This window comes from Cibotium barometz, chromosome 43 (genome assembly GCF_041138505.1).
Source record: "Cibotium barometz isolate CiBa-2024 chromosome 43, ASM4113850v1, whole genome shotgun sequence".
Taxonomy (NCBI): Eukaryota; Viridiplantae; Streptophyta; class Polypodiopsida; order Cyatheales; family Cibotiaceae; genus Cibotium; species Cibotium barometz.
This window is the reverse complement of record NC_141088.1, coordinates 26,220,289-26,242,736: the sequence shown is the minus strand read 5'-3', so window position 1 is coordinate 26,242,736 and position 22,448 is coordinate 26,220,289. Positions and strand designations below refer to the sequence as shown.

At 44.8% G+C, this 22,448-nt stretch overlaps 1 protein-coding gene across 5 annotated transcripts in view; it reads left to right on the top strand.

Moving 5' to 3' along the window:
- GCT (RNA polymerase II transcription mediator) overlaps positions 1-22,448 on the top strand; it is a 76,644-nt gene that overhangs the window by 47,325 nt on the left and 6,871 nt on the right. For 3 of the 5 annotated variants that reach the window (XM_086781705.1, XM_086781707.1, XM_086781706.1), the window contains 6 exons: positions 3,391-3,478; positions 3,567-3,650; positions 3,785-3,862; positions 4,104-4,192; positions 4,486-4,564; positions 22,091-22,414. In XM_086781705.1, the coding sequence (XP_086637831.1) occupies positions 3,391-3,478; positions 3,567-3,650; positions 3,785-3,862; positions 4,104-4,192; positions 4,486-4,564; positions 22,091-22,414 (742 nt within the window). Of the gene's footprint in view, positions 1-3,390; positions 3,479-3,566; positions 3,651-3,784; positions 3,863-4,103; positions 4,193-4,485; positions 4,565-22,011; positions 22,415-22,448 lie in introns of those variants that run through there. The other 2 variants (XM_086781708.1, XM_086781709.1) reach the window with 2 other exon arrangements.

The following is a 22,448-nucleotide window of genomic DNA, read 5'->3' as shown; positions in this document are numbered from 1 at the left end:
TCTGTGCCGGTGTAAGGTCCTCATCCAAATAAATCTTTTCCCCCCTTAAGGGCCATCCTTTTGGAGAGGAAGGCCTTCTTCTTCTCCAAGTCACCAAACCTGATGATCAATATCTTCGCCTTGGTTTCATCTCTGCCTACTCGCCATGCTCCGATAATGGGTACATCAGTAACTCCAATTTTTGTTGCAAGAGCTTTTGCATCCTCTTGGGGATTTCTTTTATCTTCCCACCCAACTACACGTACATGTAAGGCACGTGCCCGTCTCTTGGCTTCCTCTTCCAATGTTGCATTCATCACCTCTACTTTATTGATTGGTGTATCCTTCTGTTTTTTTACTACTTCAATCCATGGGTTGACTTCCTCAATTTGTTTCTTTGTGGCACTGGCAATTTCAGCCCATGAATGCATTTCCTTCTCACCTGCAGCCACTTTTGCCTTACGTGTTTTGCATTTCTGTGATGTCTTTTTCGCGGTCAGCCATACACGTCTTCAAAGTGTCTTCGTACGATGCAACTATTGTGCCAATCTCTCGGAGCATGTCATCCTTCCATTTCTGCATCTCTTTTTTCATTTCAGTGTGCATCAAGGCTTGGGCTAATTCCATCTCAACCCGTACTTGGGCTTGCATTTCTCCCTTCAATTGGACATGTATCTCTTCCTTCAGCGTTTCGTATATCACTTTCCTTTAGGCATGCATTTGCTCGGTCCATTCCTTTTCAAGCTCTTGTTGCATGGTGTTCATCTCTGTCCTTATGTGAAGTTGTATCTCCTCATAAAGGGCCTCATCTCGTCGGGCCATCTTCGTAATCCTTAATGAGCCTGGGGACATGATTCCTTCCCTCAATCTTCTGCGGTAGGCATTTGGTGCCTTTGTGGGGGTGTGAAAACCTTCTCACCATCCTGTTCCCCCTCCAGGGGTTGAGACATGTTTTCCCCTACTAGTTGCTGCCTTGGGGGCCTGAGCAAAGGGTGGTTGGGAAAAGGTGCCCAAAGCGTGGGTGGGAAAAGGGCAGCAAGGCAGCCTACAGAGGTGCCCACAGAGGCGGGCAGAGGCGTGCAGAGCAGAGCAGCGAGGTGGCCTGCGCACAGGGCAGCGAGGCAGCCTACAGAGGTGCGCAGAGAGGGCAGAGGCGTGCAGGTGGGTGCGCATAGAGCAGAGGCGCACAGGTCATCTCAGTAGGCGCACTTCTCAGCGAGCGCACAGGTTATCTCTGCACGCGCGAGAGAGAGAGAGAGAGAGAGAGAGAGAGAGAGAGAGAGAGAGAGAGAGAGAGAGAGAGTCATATTAAAATTACATTGGCCTCTTGCTTCTTCTGCACGACATGCACTGAAACAATTATGCATCTGTTCATGAGTTGTCCAGTGGCCCGTCAGATTTGGTCTTTTGTCTCTCGCATTTGGGAGGCAGTAGAGAGGTCTACTATTTCAGCTCATTAGTGGATACTTGGGATTTGTCCTCAAGTCATTACTTCGGACAGTCACCTTGTGATATTCCATTTCCTTAGATGGACAGGACTTTGGCATATTTGGACTACACGGAATGGGTTCATCTTTGATTCCTTGTCTGGAATACATGGGCACATTCTACGTATCCGCGGTTTGCTGCTTTGGCAGTTTTCTTCTCTTCTCTCAGCTCAGCTACTGGATGCAGATGTTATTTCGTTATGGTCTACGGTGGCTCGGCTGGCTCATCTTTGATGCTTTTATCTGGGATGCTTATTTGGTTAGGAGGCTTTCTTATTAGTGTATAGGTTTGCATAGTCATAATCCTTTAGAGGATCTTTTGTGGGGGGTTTTTTTTGGGCCATAGGTTCTGTGTGAGCCAAGTGGCTGATGTACATTTTTACATATAATATAAAACACCATTTCACGAAAAAAAAAGAGAGAGAGAGTCATATTAACGTCCGCGGAATGCGTTGAAGGCATATGGGACCAAAAGACATGACATCACAATCATTACAATCCACTTCGGGGTGCACTTAGGCGCAAGTGCGCATAAGCGCGAACATTGAAAATAAAAATAAAAAAATCTAAGGGTCAACTACCATGTGTAATATGAATGCTTGTGGTACGTAGGAGAGAGCTAGTTAGTGGGGTTTAGGCTTCTGGAAGTCTTCAATTATTGCTCTTCCTTCGCGGTAGACAGCCCACTTTCCAGCTTGGCGGGCTTCTCGAACTTTAGCAAGTTCTGCACTTTTGTTTTTGAGCTGCATAGGTGTAAGCTCGTCTGCTAGCCACAGCTTGGTGCCTTGGAGTGCCTTGGATTGTCGCAAAACCTTCATCTTGTCCTTCTTGGTTTCATAGCATAGGATGGCCTGTCCCCCTTTTGGGGTAATGAGATATGGATTGCCTATGTCGATGGAGGAGAGAACCCTGCTGATTCTCCTCTTCCAGATGTCCGTATCGGGGATGTAGTCATCTGCATCAATCTTGGTTTGCTCCCTTACCTCTTGCTTGTCCCAACCCTGTGGGAGCCCCCCTACCCGAATGTCTCGGGCAACCGACACTTGAAGTTTTTCTTCCTTGAGGGTGGAAATAACATCTAATTTCACATGTTGTTGCATACCTTTGGTGGCATCAATGAACTCCTTCTTGGCTTCTTGGATCTGCTCTTGAACTTCTTGAACTGGGTCAGGCTTGCCCTCGAGAGTGGCCACCCTGGCCTCAACTTTGCTGAGCTGCTTCTTCAAGGCTTCCTTTTCTTCTCGTAGCTTGTCGATCTCTGCTAAGAGAAACACCTCCCACGAGCTCGTGCTGTGACTAGTCAATGGCTTGGTCGGTGTGGCGAGGGCACTTGCGTAGGTGAGTTTCCTCGGCATTGTGGTAATGGCCAGCGTTTGTTGGCCTGGCTCTCCCAACGTACCACAGTCTTATTACAGGGCGGGACACAGCATGAAGGTGACTGCTATGGCCTGGTGGTGCCCTACACCAGGCCCAGCGTGGCGAGGCTCAGGCAGGGCTCAGGCGGGGCTCAGACGCGCGAGCAGCAGAAAGCGGCAGTGTGGTGAGGCTCAGGCGGGGCTCACGCGCGTGAGGGAGAGAGAGCAGGCAAGTAGGCACGTGTGACGGGAGAGTGCAGGTGCAAGCGAGGGGGAGGGGACGGAGCAACGTGAGACAGTCGCGCATGACAGTCGAGAGAGAGAGAGAGAGAGAGAGAGAGAGAGAGTATTAAATGTCTAAAATAGACCTAAAGGGTCTATAAGACTGAAAATGAGTACATATAATCGATGAAAAACTGGATGTCAGAAACATGAAAAAAAACATCTATCAAATAAAACAGGCCCACGTATGGATACAAAAAGGGAGTCAAAGCTCATCTGAGAGAGAGAGAGAGAGAGAGAGAGAGAGAGAGAGAGAGAGAGAAAGAAACATTGTTTTCTGTTGGCAGTCATTTCTTCTGGATTGTGGTCCTTTCCTAAAGATCGCAATGAGGTTGCATATGCATTGTGTCAAGCACTACGAAATCGAATGGAAAGGTGGTTACAATGTCTTTGCACATGGGATGTTTCTTTAAGTGATCTTGAACACACATTTAAGAAAATGCTTCCTTCTATGTGGTGACAGAGGCTTAAGGAGTGTAGGGTACATGCGATTTGGGGATGTGTTTGTGAAGTGCAGATCATTTTCTGCCAATGAATCACAACTCAGGTATGGTATCATAAACATTCAAGGCATTACAGTCTTATTATGTTCCGATATGTGTTAAGTCCTCTAATATCCTCATGACTTACATCATAAACAAGTCTTTCATGTGTTGGCTCATGGATGTTCTTGTTTCGCAGAAGACCGCTGCCAATATGCGAGGTGACATTTACAGTAAGCGAGGAAGCAATTTTTGTGCATTTTGTGCTTCAACGAAAGTGAGTGCCTTTGTTAGCATTAGCTTCCTTTCTGATCAAGCAATAGTACTGATCTCCATTTTTTGAGAAGCACAGGAAATAGAGCTTTGTGTGACCAATTTTAGGCTTTAACTTGTTGCTCACATGAGAGGGTTGGGTACTCAATCATATAAGAATAATTTAATGTGGATTTGACATTTCATGGTATTCCCAAAATGAGTTCTGGTTCTCAAGCATAAGAATATCTTGTTCTGTTTTACAGGAGAGTTCGCTCACTCTCCACTGATGACATTCAAGCAGCACTGAAGCTGCAGCATGATGGGTTGGCAGATGAGGTAGAATCACAATCAGGTAGATATTCTTAGTTAACTGAAATTTGTGCATGTGTGCGCGTGCGTGTATGTGAGTGTATGCTGCATGTGTGTGCTGAGCACACCCTCTATTGTGTGGTTTTTATAAATACTCAAATAATAATATCTATGCATCATAGGCTGTTTTTGTGCAAATGGTGGAATGTCTTGAAAAACATTGGGCATTTTCAACGTTTCTTGTTTGCTAGTTTTGCTTAGTGTGTTAACAAGCTGTGTGATGATCCTACTCTTTTTAAGTGTTAATGTTTGTTTCGCATTCTGATTGTCTCATAGTTATGGTTGCACCTCACGGTTTGAGTGGGAAGCTTACTGGATGCTATTCAAGTGATCTGGTTCATGTACTTTATGAGAGGTGAGTATATAATGTTTTTGCAAACTATAATTTTTTTTGGGAATGTGAGTGAAGAAGCCCATGCTACAATTTCTATGTCATGCATGCATGTGGCAATTTAAGCTTTTGTTTCAAGATGTCCACTGAAGGATTGGAAGCTTTTCATGCTATACACCCAATAACAGAATTTGGTGGTTTGCCATTGGAAAGAGGGCCAAGGGCATGCAAGCTCATCCGAGCAACTACCAATTCACCCAGTTGTATGCCTTCTCAGAGTTCAACCAGATTCTTGCGCGTGTCCTTGCCTGATCGGTGATGATCGTTAACAGGATAAAAATGTTGTCCATGTGGTCTAGGATGCTGCTATCATCAAAACTACATGTTTAAGTTCCTTGCAAGAGCTTATGGAGTCTCGGGGTCTTGTTGAGAGTCTTTTGCATCATGCATAACAAGGTGATGTGATGCCAATGCATGATCTCCACACATTCTTTGGAAATCAACGATTAGCTTCTCTGCTAAAGCTAGACTTCTAACATGTAAGTATGATGTCTTAAAAGTATCCAATAGCTCCCCGTCCTATCACTGCATGAAATTTGGCACCTATGCTTAAGATGTGGCCTGTCAGCTTCCTTCAAAATAAAGTTAAACAACCCCTCTTCTTCGGAGCATGAATGTAATTCAAGTATTGATATTCTGAAACATTTGTGAGACCCATCAATGCTCTTGAAGTTAGAGATTTGAGACTTGATTGTCATTTGAGTGAGCAGGGTATGTGTTAGTTGGTGCCACTGCAGGAGTCCACTAATCGGGAAGATGGTTGTACAGTCACGAAAATGGATTATATTGATAGGAGTAGAAGACAACAGAAACGGAAGCTTTGGTCTTAAGTGCAAAGCATTTCCATGCATGATCACAAGAATTTGTTTGTGTGGCATATTTCTACATATATCTATGTAGACCAAACTCGCTTTAAAGTTATCTCACATCTCCCATAGGCTCCCCAAGCACTTTGGCTTTCTAAAAAACAAAGAATCTTCAGGGTAACTCTAAACATACGTTCTCAAACTCCTTTCAAGGTTTGGGCTGCGTGGTGGCAGGAGGGATTAGGTTAACATGAGAAAAATATGTGTAGTGCCAGCAGTAGTGGATACATGCACCATAAATCTGCTCTGGCCATGTTGTCAAATCCCCATAGGATCTCCTTGTAGAACGCTCGTGGTACAAGACTCGAAACCTGCAAACAAACGATACAAACATGACGGGGGTGCAGAGGCCTGACTCACCTCCCAACCTTGAGAGCCATGGGCAAGCCCACAAGTCTTGGCTGTCCCCACACCGAGCCACGAGCTGAGCTAACTAGATGGACGCACCGACCAATCTCTACCTCGTGACGTCCCATACCGCCATGAAGCTACCCTTGCGGGCCTCGAGACTGCTGCCGGCCTCGGCTGCATGAAGCAGGTGCACGTCTGCACTAGATCCAGGCTCCTGACCATAGAGCTCTCACAAAGTCACGCGAGACTCTATATGACTAATGACTAACCTTGGCCACCCTTTTATAGGCTCTTGGTCGGTCATCGGGCGTCCACACTTGGGTCCCCGCTCGTCCATACTTGGGTGCCCGCCCGTTAGTCTATCCCTAACTTAGCTCGCCAATCAGCTTGCCTAGCTCCAAGATTCCCCAACCTCGAAGCTAGTCTTGTGTGCGTGTAGCACACGGTAGATACACACTGTGCACTAACATACTCTCCTTCCTCTAAGAGCTCACTCCTGAGCTCACTAAAAAGCCAGGGTAATCTCTCTGAAGAGTAGTCAATGTCTTCCATGTAGCGTCCTCCTCAACACGATCCTTTCACTTGATCTTGTATTCCGTGATAAGTTTGTTACGCAATCTTCTTTATCGAAATCCAAGAATCTTTTCAGGGTCGTGTGGAACAAATGTCATGTCCTTGACATCTATGATTTCTTGAGGAGTAACTAACTGGTCTGTTCCACCCAGTACTTTCTTAAGTCTACTGACATGAAATACAGGATGAACTTTCACATAAGGAGGCAAATCCAATTCATATGCAACTGAACCAATCCGTCGTGTCATACGAAATGGTCCACAGTATCTAGGGGATAATTTCGGAGATCGACTTGTCCGTAAAGTCTCGAAATCTTTCAGAACTCGCAAATACACCATCGTTCCTTTAGAGAACTCTCTGGGTGAACGATGTCTATTAGAATAAAATCTGTCTTGGTCTTGAGCACTTCTAATAGATTCCTTCGCAACTTGTAACATTTCTTGCATATCTTGCAAAAGTTTACGTGCTGCATCATGTTGAAGTCCTGAGAATCCCGCTGTAACAGGTGATCTAGGTTGAAAACCATACATAAGCATGAAAGGACTAAAACCTGTACTCGTATGCTTGGAACTGTTATATGTAAATTCTAACATAGGAAGATAATCCTTCCATGAATTCTGCCTTTTGGATACATATGCTCGAAGCATATCCTCCAAAATCTGATTCACACTTTCAGTCTGGCCATCAGATTGAGGATGATCTGAGGAACTCAAATTCAAAGTTGTTTCCAACTTCTCAAAAACAAGTTTTCAAAAATCACTCGTAAACTTAGAGTCCCGATCACTGACTATGTCCTATGGTAATCCGTACTGTCTAAACAATTGCTCGATAAACTGCCTTGCTAATTACGTAGCTGTAATGGTCTTCCGGACCGGTAAAAATCTAGCCATTTTTGTCAAGCGGTCTACCACAAGCCAAATAGAATCGTGGCCTTGATGTATTCTTGGCAATCCGGTAATAAAATCCATGGAAATACTTTCCCATTTATTACCTGGGATTTGCAAAGGATGCAACAACCCAGCCTGTCTAAAGCATTCAGCTTTATTTGCTTGACAAACTTGACACTTGAGAACATAATCTTCTACATACCCTTTCATCTTTGGCCAATAAAAAGTGTGTTTCACTAACGATAGTGTCTTGTGTACCCCAGGGTGTCCAGCAGAAGGGGCGTCGTGACACTCTTTAAGAATCTTGGACCTAATGTCCGGGATCTGTCAAATTTTGTCATTACGGAATAGTAAACCATTCCGAATCATCCACTGGCCTCGTGCAGCCTGAATGGTAGGCTGCTTAGTCATCGAGTCTTGGTCAATCAATGAGCTCCCGTCCTGGATCTTCTGCCAAAATGGACCAAAATAACTATCAGTCCTGCAAAGCCCTCTCAATGACTGAAATAAGTCAGTAGAAATCTTGGTGAATGACAAAGTATTCACCTCTCTAATTCGACTAAGCGCATCTGCAACACTATTCATGGACCCTTTTCTATAACGAATCTCAAAATCAAAATCAAAATCTTGCATTAATTCAGCCTATTGAGCTTTCCTTCCTCTCAAATCATCCGCATCACACACACATACTTGATTGATTGATGATCAGTCAATACCACAAACTTGGAGCCATATAAATAATGTCTCCAAACCTTGTGAGTGTGAATCACAGCATAAAGTTCCTTCTCAAGGGTTGGTCAACGAGATTGAGTGTCGTCTAGCTTTTTACTTTCAAAAGCAACATGTCTACCATCTTGAAATAGAGCCGCCCCAATGGCATAGTCACTGGCATTAGTTTCAAGAACATAAGGCCAACTAGGATCGGGTAATGCTAAGATAGGTGCTTCCTTGACTTTATCTTTGAAAAGTCTGAAGGCCATATCTAGATCGTTATTCCAAGTGATAGGCTGATTCGACTTACGTCCATGACCTTTCAACAAGTCGGTCATCGGTAGTGTGAGCTGAGAGTACTCCCGCACAGATTTCCGAAGAAAAACAACAAAACCGAGAAAAGAACGAAGTTGTTTCACTGTTTGTGGTATAGGCCAGTCCAGAACCTTCTGAACTCGGTCATAGTCGATGCTTAATCCATCTCTAGTGATCTTGTGTCCCAAGTAAATGATGTCTGTCATGAAAAACTCACATTTACTTAATTTAGCATACAGTCAATTCTGTCTTAAAATAGTTAAGACAATCGTGAGGTGTCTAACATGATCCTCAAGAGTACGACTTTATAAAAAAATATCATCCAGGAACACGACCATAAATTTTCCCAAATGTTCACGAAAAAGATCGTTCATCATCTGCTGAAAAGTGGCTGGAGCATTGGTTAACCCAAAAGGTAATACGAGAAACTCGTAATGGCCATACCTAGTCCGAAGGGCGGTTCTTTCGACATGCCTTTCATGAATACGTATCTGGTGATAGCCAGTACGTAAATCTATCTTCGTGAAATATTTCGCTCTTGCTAACCGGTCAATCAGGTTATCTGATCTAGGGAGAGGATAACGGTTCTTAATTGTCAGCTTGTTCAATCTCTTATAATCTATACACATTCTCCAAGTGTTGTCCTTCTTTCTCCTAAGCAACACAGGTGCACCCCAAGGTGATTTACTTGGACGGATCTGGCCCATCCTCAAATAATCTTCGAGTTGTTTGGCCAACTCATCTTCCTTAGCTTGGCTCATCCTGTAAGGTGGAATACTAACAGGGTGAGCACCAGGGACCAGGCTAATACGATGATCTACTGCCCTTTCAGGTGGTAAGCCCGATGGCAGTTCCTTAGGAAATACATCTTGAAATGAATCAAGTATCTTCTGTAATTCTTTGCTTTCAAATACACTTAATTCATTGACATCCATAGAAGGTATGAGAAATGAAGAAAGTGGAATCAATACACAATGGAAAGCAGTATACAAGGAAGAATCCATTATATTACCAAAATCAACTGTCATGGCCCTGTGAAAATGGAGCAGGACAAGTGTGGGCATGGTGGTTGCAGGGTCAGAATATTTTATGATTCACATGGGGGGTGCCCGGACAGTGTTCAAAGATGTGTGGACAACCCTAGGTGTGAAGGGGGAACATTAAAACATTAACTTTTAATGTTTATAAAAGTTGCCCCTAGGCCTTAGTGGCCCTAGGGAACTTATTCAAGTTGGGCCCTAGGGCTTATTATTATTATTTTTGGGGGAGGAGCCACTTTTGGAGAGTTTCTCTCTCTTCTCTCTCTCTCTCTTCCTTTTTGGGAGTCGTGGAGCAAAAGCATGTATTCTATGCGTGGAGAAGCTGAAGGAAGGGGAGGCGGCTGCTGAAGATCAGAACTGTTGCTGTTTTTCTGAGAGAGACAGCCGTACAGCACTGTACGGCCAGAGCAGGACTTTCTCTCTCTCTCTCTTTCTCTCTCCTGTTGCTGGCGGCGCACAAGCTGTTGCTGTTAGGGGCTGCGCAGAAGGCCTGTGCAGGCTGCACAGCTTGTTTTTCAGCAGGTACACTTGGTACGGCTGCCGTACAGTGTACGGGCAGCAAGGTACAGACGGTACAGTTGCTGCAGAAGTGTTTACAGGTGCTGGACAGACCTGTACATGCTGATTCAGACAGGTACAGAAGTGGACAGCAGGCTGTTTTTGCAAGTACAACGCTTGGCACACATCCCGAGGCGGTACAATCAAGTACAGTGCTGATTTTCAGATCTGTACTTTCAAGGACAGCATAGGAGTGAGCATCAGGAGGAAGATACAGGCAAGTGCAAGCACATGTGTGAAGCAGGATTGTGGGTTCAAGTGCCTGCAGGCACAGATTGGTGCTGTTGCTTCCTCCAGAGTTGTTTCACGAGCTGAACTTGGTAAGCCTTGACTCTGTTCATCCATCTCTCTTTCTATTGCTTGATGTCTGCTACAGGTATGTGTTATCTGGCTCCTTGTGAGAGGAGGAGTATAGCAGATTGACAAGGGATTAAGACAGGGATTGAACAGCACATGTATGTTGAGCTGAGAAGATGTATCATGCTTATGAGTTATGCCAGATGTATGCCCATGGCTGGCCTGCTTTGTGAACTTGGCTGATCAGAGGGAGGCACAGTGTGTTGCTTGAAGACACAGATCTGTGTGCATAGATCCTCTGTGCTGAGAAGGATTTGTGGGCAGTCAGATTGGACTACAGGTGTAAACTCTTGGCTGGTTTTTATGTTGTACTCAGCCATACATATTATTTTAATGGAATAAAGAAATACCGCAAGGGGCGCCAAGCTTTGGGGCCAACAGGTGTCGTTGTGTATTCAGATTTGGGCACTCTAGCCCCAATCTGTGTTTGGTTTTTCATCTAGACTACAAGTGGACGGGTGTTAGCTCTTACCGCACTCTGGTTTTCTATCAGAGGCCGGTTTCAAGGTTCCGTTGCCGGGACCAATCATCAACTTTCTGAAGGGGGTGAGCTCGTGGTTGTTTTGGAGAAAGCCATCGCTGAAAATTCAGCAACCATGTCTGATACAGAGGAAGAGTACTTCTATCAAGAAGAAGAAGAGCAAGAGACTTCTCCTGAAAGAGATGTATCTGAGGATATTTTTGCAGGAGAACAGGCTGCAGATGTTGAGCCTTATGAGGATGTAACACAGCCAGAAGATGTGCATGGTAAAGAGGATGATGATGCTCGGTTCAAAGATCGCTTGGCTGGTGTTATGGATACTTTTATGCAGCTTACACAGAGCGAGAGATTTGCTGAATTTATGAGATCTCGCACAGAGCCCCGCACAGAGCCCCAGAAAAAGAAGAAGAAGGTTCGTTCGAAGAATCTTTCTCATGGTCATCGTGGTACCACTCCACAGGATCCATCTCCTGCACAGTTTCCGAACATGCAGCATGCTTTTGGTGCTAACCCACAGAGTTCCTTCTATGGACAGCCACCTATTCCTCAGCAGAACATGCATCCAGGGTACTTTGGTGGTGGCTCGGTGTTTCAATCCATGACTGGGGGATATCCTCAGGGAGGCATGGGTATGTATGGGCCTTTTGGAGCCAATTTTCAGCCTGGCATGCAAGGGAATATGTATGGTGGTATGCAGTCCGGTATGCAAGGAAATGTGTTTGGAAGCATGCAACCTGGGATGCAAGGCAATATGTTTGGTGGCATGCAGCCAGGTATGCAGCATGGAATGTATGGAAACATGGCTGGGATGTATGGTATGCCTGGTGTTGGAATGGGAAATGTTGACCCAATGATGGGTATGAATGTTGGGGGCAGCAATCTCACGAAACAACTTCCATATGATAATCTAACGCCTATGGGAAAGGCGAAGGATTACAAGGAAGGGGGAGCTGCAGTGAAGTTTGACACTTTCAGTGGGGCCAAGGATAAATTGAAGGCACTTACCTTTTTACAGCAGTTTGATGCTGCTTTTTCTGGTGGGAATTACACAGAGTCCTCGAAGGTGAGGAAAGCTGCCACTTTTCTCAAGGGCAATGCTTTGCAGTGGTGGTCTACTCTTCTTTTGCAGGGCATAGCACCCACTACATGGGTCCAATTCAAACAGGTTTTCTCTTCCGTTTGGCTCACATCTACATTTGAGGTGGATGTTATGACAGCATGGCACAAGCTGGATGCTTCAAAGTGTGATAGTTTGGAGGATTATAACAAGAAGTTTTGGGAAGCTCTACTCCCAGTGACTTCTTATCGTGCCGTGCCATTATCTGAGCAGGTAGAGAAGTATTGTTGTGGGCTGCCCAAGGAGGTACGAGATTACTGTATAAAGACAAGAGTAACGAACATGTCACAGATGATTGAAAATGCTATGACAGCCAATGCGTTACTCACAGGTGGTTCATCTGGATTTAAAGGCAGTAAGAAATTGGGCAAGAAAGCTGAAAAATTTGGGCATGCTTCTCGTGATGCTAAAGGGTCTACAGAGACGAAGTATAAGAAGTTGCCAATGCCCAAAAGGACTTCTGAGGAAAGACAAGCTTTGAGAGATGCTCAAAAGTGTTTTTACTGTACTGAAGAGGGGCATATGTCATTCAATTGTCCCAAGAGAACGTCCAAGAAGGATCCTGACAATAAAGGAGAGCCCAAGCCAAAGAAACCAAAGCCTTCTGCAGGCTTAGTTCCTGATCTTGTGGGGGAGCAGCTAAGTGGTGAAGCCACAGAGTTGTGCAGGGCATGGGGCAAAGTGAGAGATCAGAATGCTTTGATCTTCTTTGACACAGGTGCTAGAGCCAACTTCATTTCACCAGATTTGGCTGGCCGATTGGGGATTCGCGCAGAGGAGATGGGGCCGTTACATGAGGCAAATATGGCTTGTCCAGGGTATGCAGAACCCGTTACTCCTATCATTGGGAAGCTTCGGCTTCATTTGCAGGGTTATGTGGACAGCGAGGAGTTTTTCATCATGCCTTTGGATGGCTGTGATGTTTTGTTGGGGATGCCATGGTGCCACAGGGTACATGCGGTGGTGGATACTTACAATAGGAAAATTACTCTGACTCATAGAGGGAAAGAGCATGTATTGGATGTAAAACTCAAAGGGGAATCTGTTCCTATTGTATCCGCTTCGGCGATTTCATCAGTAATGAAAAAGCATCTTTCCGCGTACTTGATTTATGTAAAGGATGCACAGGATGATGAGTCTAAGTCTAATTTGTCAATGTTAGATAAGGACAGGGCTGATTTCTTAAGTGAGTTTCAAGACTGTTTTTCCGAGTCATTGCCAGGAGAATTACCTCCTGAGAGGCCAGAAGATCATGCCATAGATCTGATTCCTGGTAGTACTCCACCGAATAGACCGCCGTATCGTGTTAGTGCAGCCCAACAGGAAGAGATTATGAGTCAGGTGCAGGAGCTACTAAATAAGGGGTTGATTCAGCCTAGCTCATCACCCTTTTGCTCACCTGTGCTCTTAGTGCAGAAGAAGGATGGTTCTTGGCGCATGTGTATTGACTACAGGGCGCTTAACAAGAATACCATCAAGAATCGATTCCCCATACCGAGGATCGATGACATCTTGGACCGCTTACAGGGCTCCACAGTTTTTAGTCGTATTGACTTGAAAAGCGGGTATCATCAGATACGCATTAGACCCGAGGATGTGCATAAGACAGCATTCCGAACCACGGTTGGGTTGTATGAGTTCTTGGTTATGCCCTTTGGTTTGACGAATGCGCCTGCCACATTTAACAGAATGATGGACAGGATTTTCAGGCCTCATAGAGAGTTTGTGGGCACATTCTTTGATGATATGATTGTGCATTCACAAACTGAGGAAGAGCATAGAAGGCATTTGGCCATTGTGTTTGCAGAACTCAGAAACCATAGGTTGGTGGTTAATGGCAAGAAGAGTGAGTTTTTCTTGCAGGAGATACATTTCTTGGGGCATATTGTGTCTGGTCATGGAGTCCGTATGGATCCAGCCAAGGTGGAAGCAATACTTAATTGGCCAGCTTTGAGGACCGTGCATGATGTACGCAGCTTTCTAGGATTGTGTTCCTATTACAGGCGTTACATACGGCACTTTGCTGAAATTGCTTCGCCTCTTCATGCTTTGACGAAGAAAGCAACTCCGTTTAGATGGGCTGATCGGGAAATTACAGCATTCAAAAAGCTCAAAGAAAAGCTTACTTCGGACCCAGTATTGGTGTTACCGGACCTCCGAAAGGCTTTTGTTGTCCAGTGTGATGCATGTGGAAGTAGCATTGGTGCAGTTCTCATGCAAGAGGGACATGTGATAGCCTATGAGAGTAGAGTTTTGCAAGATGCCGAGAAGCATTTGCAGGTGTATGAGAAAGAGATGTTGGCTGTAATTCACGCTCTTTCTACATGGAAACACTACTTGCTTGGGGCTGATTTCACTGTGCAGACAGATCATCAGACTTTGCGATATTTCCTCACGCAGACTAAGCTTTCAGAGAAGCATATGCGTTGGGCAAACTTTTTGTCAATGTTTCACTTCCAGATTGTGCATGTGGAAGGCAAAAAGAATGTAGTGGCAGATGCTTTGTCACGCAAGCCACAGGTCTCTGCAGTTTCACTTGCTTATCATCATGAGCTTGATGAAATGAAACAGCAGTATGCCCATGATGAGGATTTTGAAAGGTTGTATGATCAGATGTCTGAGGGTCAGCGGCATGAGCATTACACTCTCAGAGATGGGTTTTTATTGATGCATGGCAGACTGTGTGTTACCAGGCCATTGCGACTCAAGGTTATGATTGAAAGTCATGCTCCACCGTATGCAGGTCATAGAGGTATTGACGCCACGGTCAAAGCAGTGGAGACTTTCTTTTATTGGCCAACCTTGAGAAGAGATGTTGATGCCTTTGTGAGGCAATGCATCGTATGTCAGAAGGTAAAGTTTGACCGTCAGAAGACACCAGGGTTATTACAGCCTTTACCTATTCCGGATAGACCTTGGGAGAGCATTGCCATGGATTTTGTATTTGATCTTCCACGGACTCAAACGGGAAATGATGGTATCTGGACAATCATATGCAGGTTCAGTAAGCAGGCTCATTTCATTCCCGTGAGGAAGACAATTAAAGTGGATCATATGGTGAAGTTGTTCATGGCGAACATCTTCAAGTATCATGGCTTGCCTACGTCTATCATTAGTGACCGTGATCCACGGATGACGAGTTTGTTTTGGAGAGGGTTGTTCGACAACATGGGTACAACTCTCAAGTTTTCATCGTCATTTCATCCACAGACAGATGGTCAGTCAGAAGAGGCTAACTCTACAGTGTTGGATCTTCTAAAGTGTTATGTGTCAGAGCACAAGCAACAATGGGAAAAGTATCTTCCTTTGGTGGAGTTTGCATATAACAACACTGTACATAGCTCGACAGGCAAGGCGCCTTTTGAGATTGTAGAAGGAGGGAAGAAGCTACCACCCATTTTGCATACAAAGGATAAGATTTTTGAGGCTGATCAGTATGTGGAGAGCTTGGATGAAGCTTATCGGAGAGTTAAGTTGGCCCTCCAGAAAACTCAGCAGAAGCAAAAGCAAGCCGCAGACCGTCACAGACGTGATTTACAGTTTGCATTGGGTGATTGGGTTCTTTTGCGTTTTGAAAAGGCTAGACTCAAGAAGATGAAGGCTAAAGAGCGCTTATTCCCTAAGTTGAGCATGCGATATTATGGGCCTTTTCAGGTTTTGGAAAAGATTGGTGAGGTAACCTATCGTTTGAAGTTACCAGATCACTGGAGGATTCACAATGCTTTTCACGTGAGTCTTCTTAGACCTTTCCGTGGGGATGTGCCTGAGGATGTATCGGATGAGGCTCAGCCGGAAGTTGAGGAACTTGATGAGGTTCTGATTCCAGAGCAGATACTGGCACATAAAGAAAAGAAGGTACGAGGTAAAGTTTCCCGTCGCTATCTTGTGAAGTTCAAGAACTATTCACCGATGGATGCGAAGTGGATGGAGGAAGGTGACTTAACAGATTCACCTCAGGTTTTGCAGCTTTATCTCGATGCCTTTGAGTTAGAGCCGACTCTTATTGTGGCTCATTCAGGTTCAGCAGAGCATGGGTCTGGAGCATTACCTGATGCTCAAGAGGGGGGTAGCACCTCCACTCCCTTGATACAGACAGGCTCAGATGACATCTAGAGGTCGCTTGGTGCAGATTTTATCTCATCCGAAGGTACTGAGGCTGACAGTACATCTGTTTATGGGACTTCTATGATATATGTGTACTAGTCACATGGAGATTTTTGTGGATATGTATGGTTCACAGTGGTATACAACTTGGACTATTACTATGCCATTGGTTTGCAGTGAATATTGATACATGTGTATGGCTCAGAGCGATTGGGACGCTGATCTTGCCATATTGTATATTTCACTTTGGATATTTTGATGCATCACCAGAATGCAATCGAGGACGCTTGCCATCTTTCAAGAGGGGGGTATGTCATGGCCCTGTGAAAATGGAGCAGGACAAGTGTGGGCATGGTGGTTGCAGGGTCAGAATATTTTATGATTCACATGGGGGGTGCCCGGACAGTGTTCAAAGATGTGTGGACAACCCTAGGTGTGAAGGGGGAACATTAAAACATTAACTTTTAATGTTTATAAAAGTTGCCCCTAGGCCTTAGTGGCCCTAGGGAACTTATTCAAGTTGGGCCCTAGGGCTTATTATTATTATTTTTGGGGGAGGAGCCACTTTTGGAGAGTTTCTCTCTCTTCTCTCTCTCTCTCTTCCTTTTTGGGAGTCGTGGAGCAAAAGCATGTATTCTATGCGTGGAGAAGCTGAAGGAAGGGGAGGCGGCTGCTGAAGATCAGAACTGTTGCTGTTTTTCTGAGAGAGACAGCCGTACAGCACTGTACGGCCAGAGCAGGACTTTCTCTCTCTCTCTTTCTCTCTCCTGTTGCTGGCGGCGCACAAGCTGTTGCTGTTAGGGGCTGCGCAGAAGGCCTGTGCAGGCTGCACAGCTTGTTTTTCAGCAGGTACACTTGGTACGGCTGCCGTACAGTGTACGGGCAGCAAGGTACAGACGGTACAGTTGCTGCAGAAGTGTTTACAGGTGCTGGACAGACCTGTACATGCTGATTCAGACAGGTACAGAAGTGGACAGCAGGCTGTTTTTGCAAGTACAACGCCTGGCACGCATCCTGAGGCGGTACAATCAAGTACAGTGCTGATTTTCAGATCTGTACTTTCAAGGACAGCATAGGAGTGAGCATCAGGAGGAAGATACAGGCAAGTGCAAGCACATGTGTGAAGCAGGATTGTGGGTTCAAGTGCCTGCAGGCACAGATTGGTGCTGTTGCTTCCTCCAGAGTTGTTTCACGAGCTGAACTTGGTAAGCCTTGACTCTGTTCATCCATCTCTCTTTCTATTGCTTGATGTCTGCTACAGGTATGTGTTATCTGGCTCCTTGTGAGAGGAGGAGTATAGCAGATTGACAAGGGATTAAGACAGGGATTGAACAGCACATGTATGTTGAGCTGAGAAGATGTATCATGCTTATGAGTTATGCCAGATGTATGCCCATGGCTGGCCTGCTTTGTGAACTTGGCTGATCAGAGGGAGGCACAGTGTGTTGCTTGAAGACACAGATCTGTGTGCATAGATCCTCTGTGCTGAGAAGGATTTGTGGGCAGTCAGATTGGACTACAGGTGTAAACTCTTGGCTGGTTTTTATGTTGTACTCAGCCATACATATTATTTTAATGGAATAAAGAAATACCGCAAGGGGCGCCAAGCTTTGGGGCCAATAGGTGTCGTTGTGTATTCAGATTTGGGCACTCTAGCCCCAATCTGTGTTTGGTTTTTCATCTAGACTACAAGTGGACGGGTGTTAGCTCTTACCGCACTCTGGTTTTCTATCAGAGGCCGGTTTCATCAACTGTATTTACAAGAGGTCCCTGAGAGGGATGTATATAATCACCTAAGATACTATACTGGGTGTTCCTATGTTCAAAAAAAAAAAAAATGACTAGACTAATCTATCTGGACTTGAAGAGTCTTAAACCACTCAATCCCTAATAACAAGTCTACATGTTCTAGGTGCATAATATAGCATTCCAGAGTACCTTTGTAGTCCTGAATCCGGATTGGTAGCATCTCCACCTTTCGATCCCATACTTGCCGACCCGCAGGTAGGTATACCTCATAGGTATGATCATTGGGTGTTGTGTCAAGACCCAATTTCTGCACAAGTTTGTAATTAACAAAGTTGTGTGAGCTGCCAGGGTCTAGAAGAATGTGGATTCTATGGCCATTCACTTCTCCATAAACTCGGAGAAGATCATGCAAGCCAAAAACTTTACAACAGACAATCAGAACATGTACTAGGACGAGAGTACAGTAACTGACGTACCTGCCAAAGACAATTTGTTAGCTGTCTTTGGCTTGGGTCCTGCGTTGGTCTTTGCACCCTTTTGCTTCGGGCACTCGTTACGCATGTGTCCTTTTTCTTCGCAGATGAAGCAACATCCCTCCTCCTTGAGCTTCAAAGCTTTAAGGAGACGTTTCTTCTTCGTTGGTGTCGAAGTTGAATTCTTCGAAGGTTGGTCCGAAGACTTTCCTTCAGTCGTGCTAGCCATTGGTGCAGAGAACTTCCTTTTGTGCTTGTTCCCCTGCTCGGTAACGGGTTTAGACTTGGAAGAGACCATTGTATCATCATAGATACGAGCGGAATGAATGGTTTCATCCAAAGTTTTGCATTTGTTATTTTTAACCTGTAAACGATATGAGTCGGGTAAACCGGCTATGAAGAACCCCAAAAGAGTTGTGGGATCCATCTTCGTAGCTTTCATCTGCAAGTCCCTAAATTTCTGGAGGTAGACCTCATAAGTGAGGTTGTGCGAGGTCAAGGTCAAAGTAGTAAACCGGGCAACAACATCATAGTCATCCTTTTTCTTGAGGAATTCTTTCTTGAAGACATCTTCAAACTGTGCCCAAGTCGTTGGTTTAGGGTTGAGTTTCTTCCACCAAAGCAAAGCTTTGCCTGAGAGGAAACCTGTTGCTAATTGGATCTTTTTTCCATCGTCATATGGATGAAACTGAAAATGAACTTGCCACTTATGTAGCCAAGTGTCCACTATGTCCTTGGTACGTTGCTTTTGCTCGCCCCCAAGCTGTTCGGGAGTAATATTGGGGCCCAAAGCAGATGTCAAGGTATCCATACCCGAAAGAGTAGATAGAGTAGTGGTCAACAAAGAGATGGAGTTCTGTAAAGCCTGCATCTGCGCGGCGATTTGTGCTTGACATTCCGAGGAAGAAGCTTCGAGAGCAACTTTAAATTCTTGGAAATTTGATTTTGACACATAATGGTCGAAAAGATCGGCATTGGTGTCTTCCGTAGCCGGCAGGTCTTCACGTTCGATAAGGGGCTCCAACTCGGATTCTTGGGTCGACATCTTGAAGAGGGCAAGGTGAGAGAAAAAATTGATCTTGCACAAATAAGAGTGCTAGAGAACTCGAGAGCTTGAGGACTTGAGAGATGTGTGGCAAGAAGCCCGCTTAATGGGAATATATAGGCTTTCCCAAAAGCTAACTTTAGCTTTTCCTTTTGTGTTTTTTTTGGCAAAAAAATAAAAATAAAAATAAAAATAATAAATAAATAAATAAATAAATAAATATATATATATATATTCTGTTTTCTTAAAGAAAAGAAAAAAAACACTTATAAAGCAAGACTTGGGTTTGTAAAAATCCTTTTTACCAAAGTGTGGTTTTTTTAAATAATTAAAAAAAACATGCTAGATGGCTTTTAGAAAAGCCACATAGAAAGCTTGTAAAAGCCACATGTTTATTTTTAATTTAAAAAAAAACAGCTCTTCGATTTGAATTTTTTTAAAACCCCACGCTATAGGTTCTAAAAACGAAAAGCAACATGTGTTTTTTTAAAAAAAACGAGAGCTAAAAAAAAACGAAAAGCGGCTGGTCGCCACCTGTCGGCTCTACAGGGCCCATCACCTGCCACGCTTCCTCTGAAAACGGCGCCATTTGGAGTAGCTTTTCGTGCTCGCTCTGCATGCGTAGAGCTGCCTGCTTGCATGCGCATATCCGCCTGTGTGCGAATGATTCCAAGGCTACCTTCTTCCCTCGTAAGTGCTGCGCAGCCAAACAGTAGCCGACCCGCATCCCAATCGTTAACAACCATCTCTATTTTTAGTTTTATCTCTATTTTCATTTTGTTGCCCCCGAAGTGGAATGTAATCACATGGATGTATCCGATTAGTCTTATAGGTCAGATGTGGCCTCTAAAGGACGTTAATATAGTTTTCTTTCTTTCTTTCTCTTACAGATTCGCACAGCCGACAAACTACACCGCTTTCACTTGTTCAAAAAACCACAGCCCTTCTTCTAGCTTAACAAGACAACCCTTTCTATGACCACTACTTTTAAGTCCTAACGATGTAAACACAACATGCTGAGTTCTGAAAAACAGCAGTATGCACAGAAAAAACAGCAAGCTTCTCGAACTCATACCTTTCTTCGACCTCTTTTTCTCTACCTACTGACTTGCTCGTTCATGAGGCTTGCTTTGATACCACTGTCAAATCCCCATGGGATCTCCTCGTAGAACGCTCCTGGTACAAGATTCGAAACCTGCAAACAAACGATACAAAGATGACGGGGGTGCAAGCCTGACTCACCTCCCAACCTTGACAGCCGTGGGCAAGCCCACAAGTCTTGGCTGTCCCCACCGAGCCACCAGCTGAGCTAACTAGATGGATGCACCGACCAATCTCTACCTCGTGACGTCCCATACCGCCACGAAGCTACCCTCGCGGGCCTCGAGACTGCTGCCGGCCTCGGCTGCATGAAGCAGGTGCATGTCTGCACTAGATCCAGGCTCCTGACCATAGAGCTCTCACAAAGTCACGCGAGACTCTATATGACTAATGACTAACCTTGGCCACCCTTTTATAGGCTCTTGGCCGGTCATCGGGCGTCCACACTTGGGCGCCTGCCCGTCCATACTTGGGTGCCTGCCCGTTAGTCTATCCCTAACTCAGCTCGCCAATCAGCCTGCCTAGCTCCAAGCTTCCTCAACCTCGAAGCTAGTCGTGTAGCACATGGTAGATACACACTGTGCACATGACGCATGTGGCGTGTTGCTAATTTCTGTATTCCTGCTGCTCCTGGCAGCCTTGCCCTGTGGCTGCACAAAAGGGAGATAAGTAGTGGCCATGCCTCATGAGGTTCGAACTCACGCTACTGCTCTGTTTCCTGTACCTATGAGCCATTAGTTTAAGGTTGGATGTTTCTACTCAGCCCTTGTAATACTTCTCCTAATCTTGCCAACAAAGCATGAACTGGGGATTTATTTGTCTGTTTTGAATAGTTGACACCATCAGGTTCTTGTCCACATGCACACAACCACTGGCCTGTTGTCTGTCTGCCCACCCCTGTGTCCATGGGAGTTTGTCTCTTTTGCATTGCAGTGATTGTTTCGTCACCTTAATCATGGGAAATAAAAGGAAAACACAAACAGAAGTGGAATTGGAAATGGAAAATGCCATGTTAGCAAGGAAGATGAAAGCATGGGGAAGAAGACTGGAAGGTAAAAAGACGGGAGAGAAGAAACAACAAAGAAAGGAAATGGAATCATCATGTTTGAGGTGGGAAAATGCCATGTTACCAAGGAAGATGAAAGCATGGGGAAGAAGGGTGGGAGGGGATACGAAAAGTAAAAAGACGGGAGAGAAGAAACCACAAAAAAGGGATTTTTGGCCTGAAACTCTCTACAATGGGGAGCACCAAGAGAAAACAGTTGGGACCAAAATGACAAAGAGGGAAATGGCTGAGTTTGCCAGGAATCTGCCTTCTAGAATCAGAATGGCTGAAAAGCCCTCCCCATCCCTCTTTTTGAACCCCTGTTTCACGTGCTTCCCATAAGTATGCTCCTGACATGCATGCTAAGCAAAATATTAACATGTATCATTTCTTTAAGTTCTTTTTTGCCTCAATGTCAAGGTCAACGAGTTCTTTGTTGAGTGTCAAGGTCCATGAGGTTCTTGTCTTTATTTGCGCATATCTAAGGTATTGAATACATACAAGTTTTTCTTTGTAATGTAAGTTGCATGCATACATGGATAGAAGATAGAATTGTTTGGAGGTTGGGTTCTACTGCTTTGAAGTAGGCATGTAGTGCAGTTTGTGTGAGAAAAAATATGCTGTAAATTTGCCCTCAGGGTGGGGCTTGCAGACTTGTGGATGGCTCCAGAGCAAGGCTCATAGCATCAGTGACACCCCATACTGATTCTGTTGCAGTAAGATGAAAGCTGTAAACGACCAGTTGGAACCACCTCTTCACATGGCATCATCTTGCTACCATGGGATAAGCTCAGCATCTGGTCTTCATGCCGAGGTTAGCTTTGGTCATGACAGCCATGCCACACCGGTATTGAAAGTATCAAAGAGCAGGGGTCTTCACGTGGGACAAAACACAGGAAGAAATGGGACAATGGATGCAGAAAGAGAGGATGGAAGCTGTACAAAATATAGTCATCAAGTTGTAAGGACATTGCTTTATCCTCCTGAAGCCGTGCTTGTTCCACTTGTACCTGCTGTGCCAGCAAGGATATTCTTAAAGAGGTTTGCCAATGATTGCATCTGTAGTAATATGGTG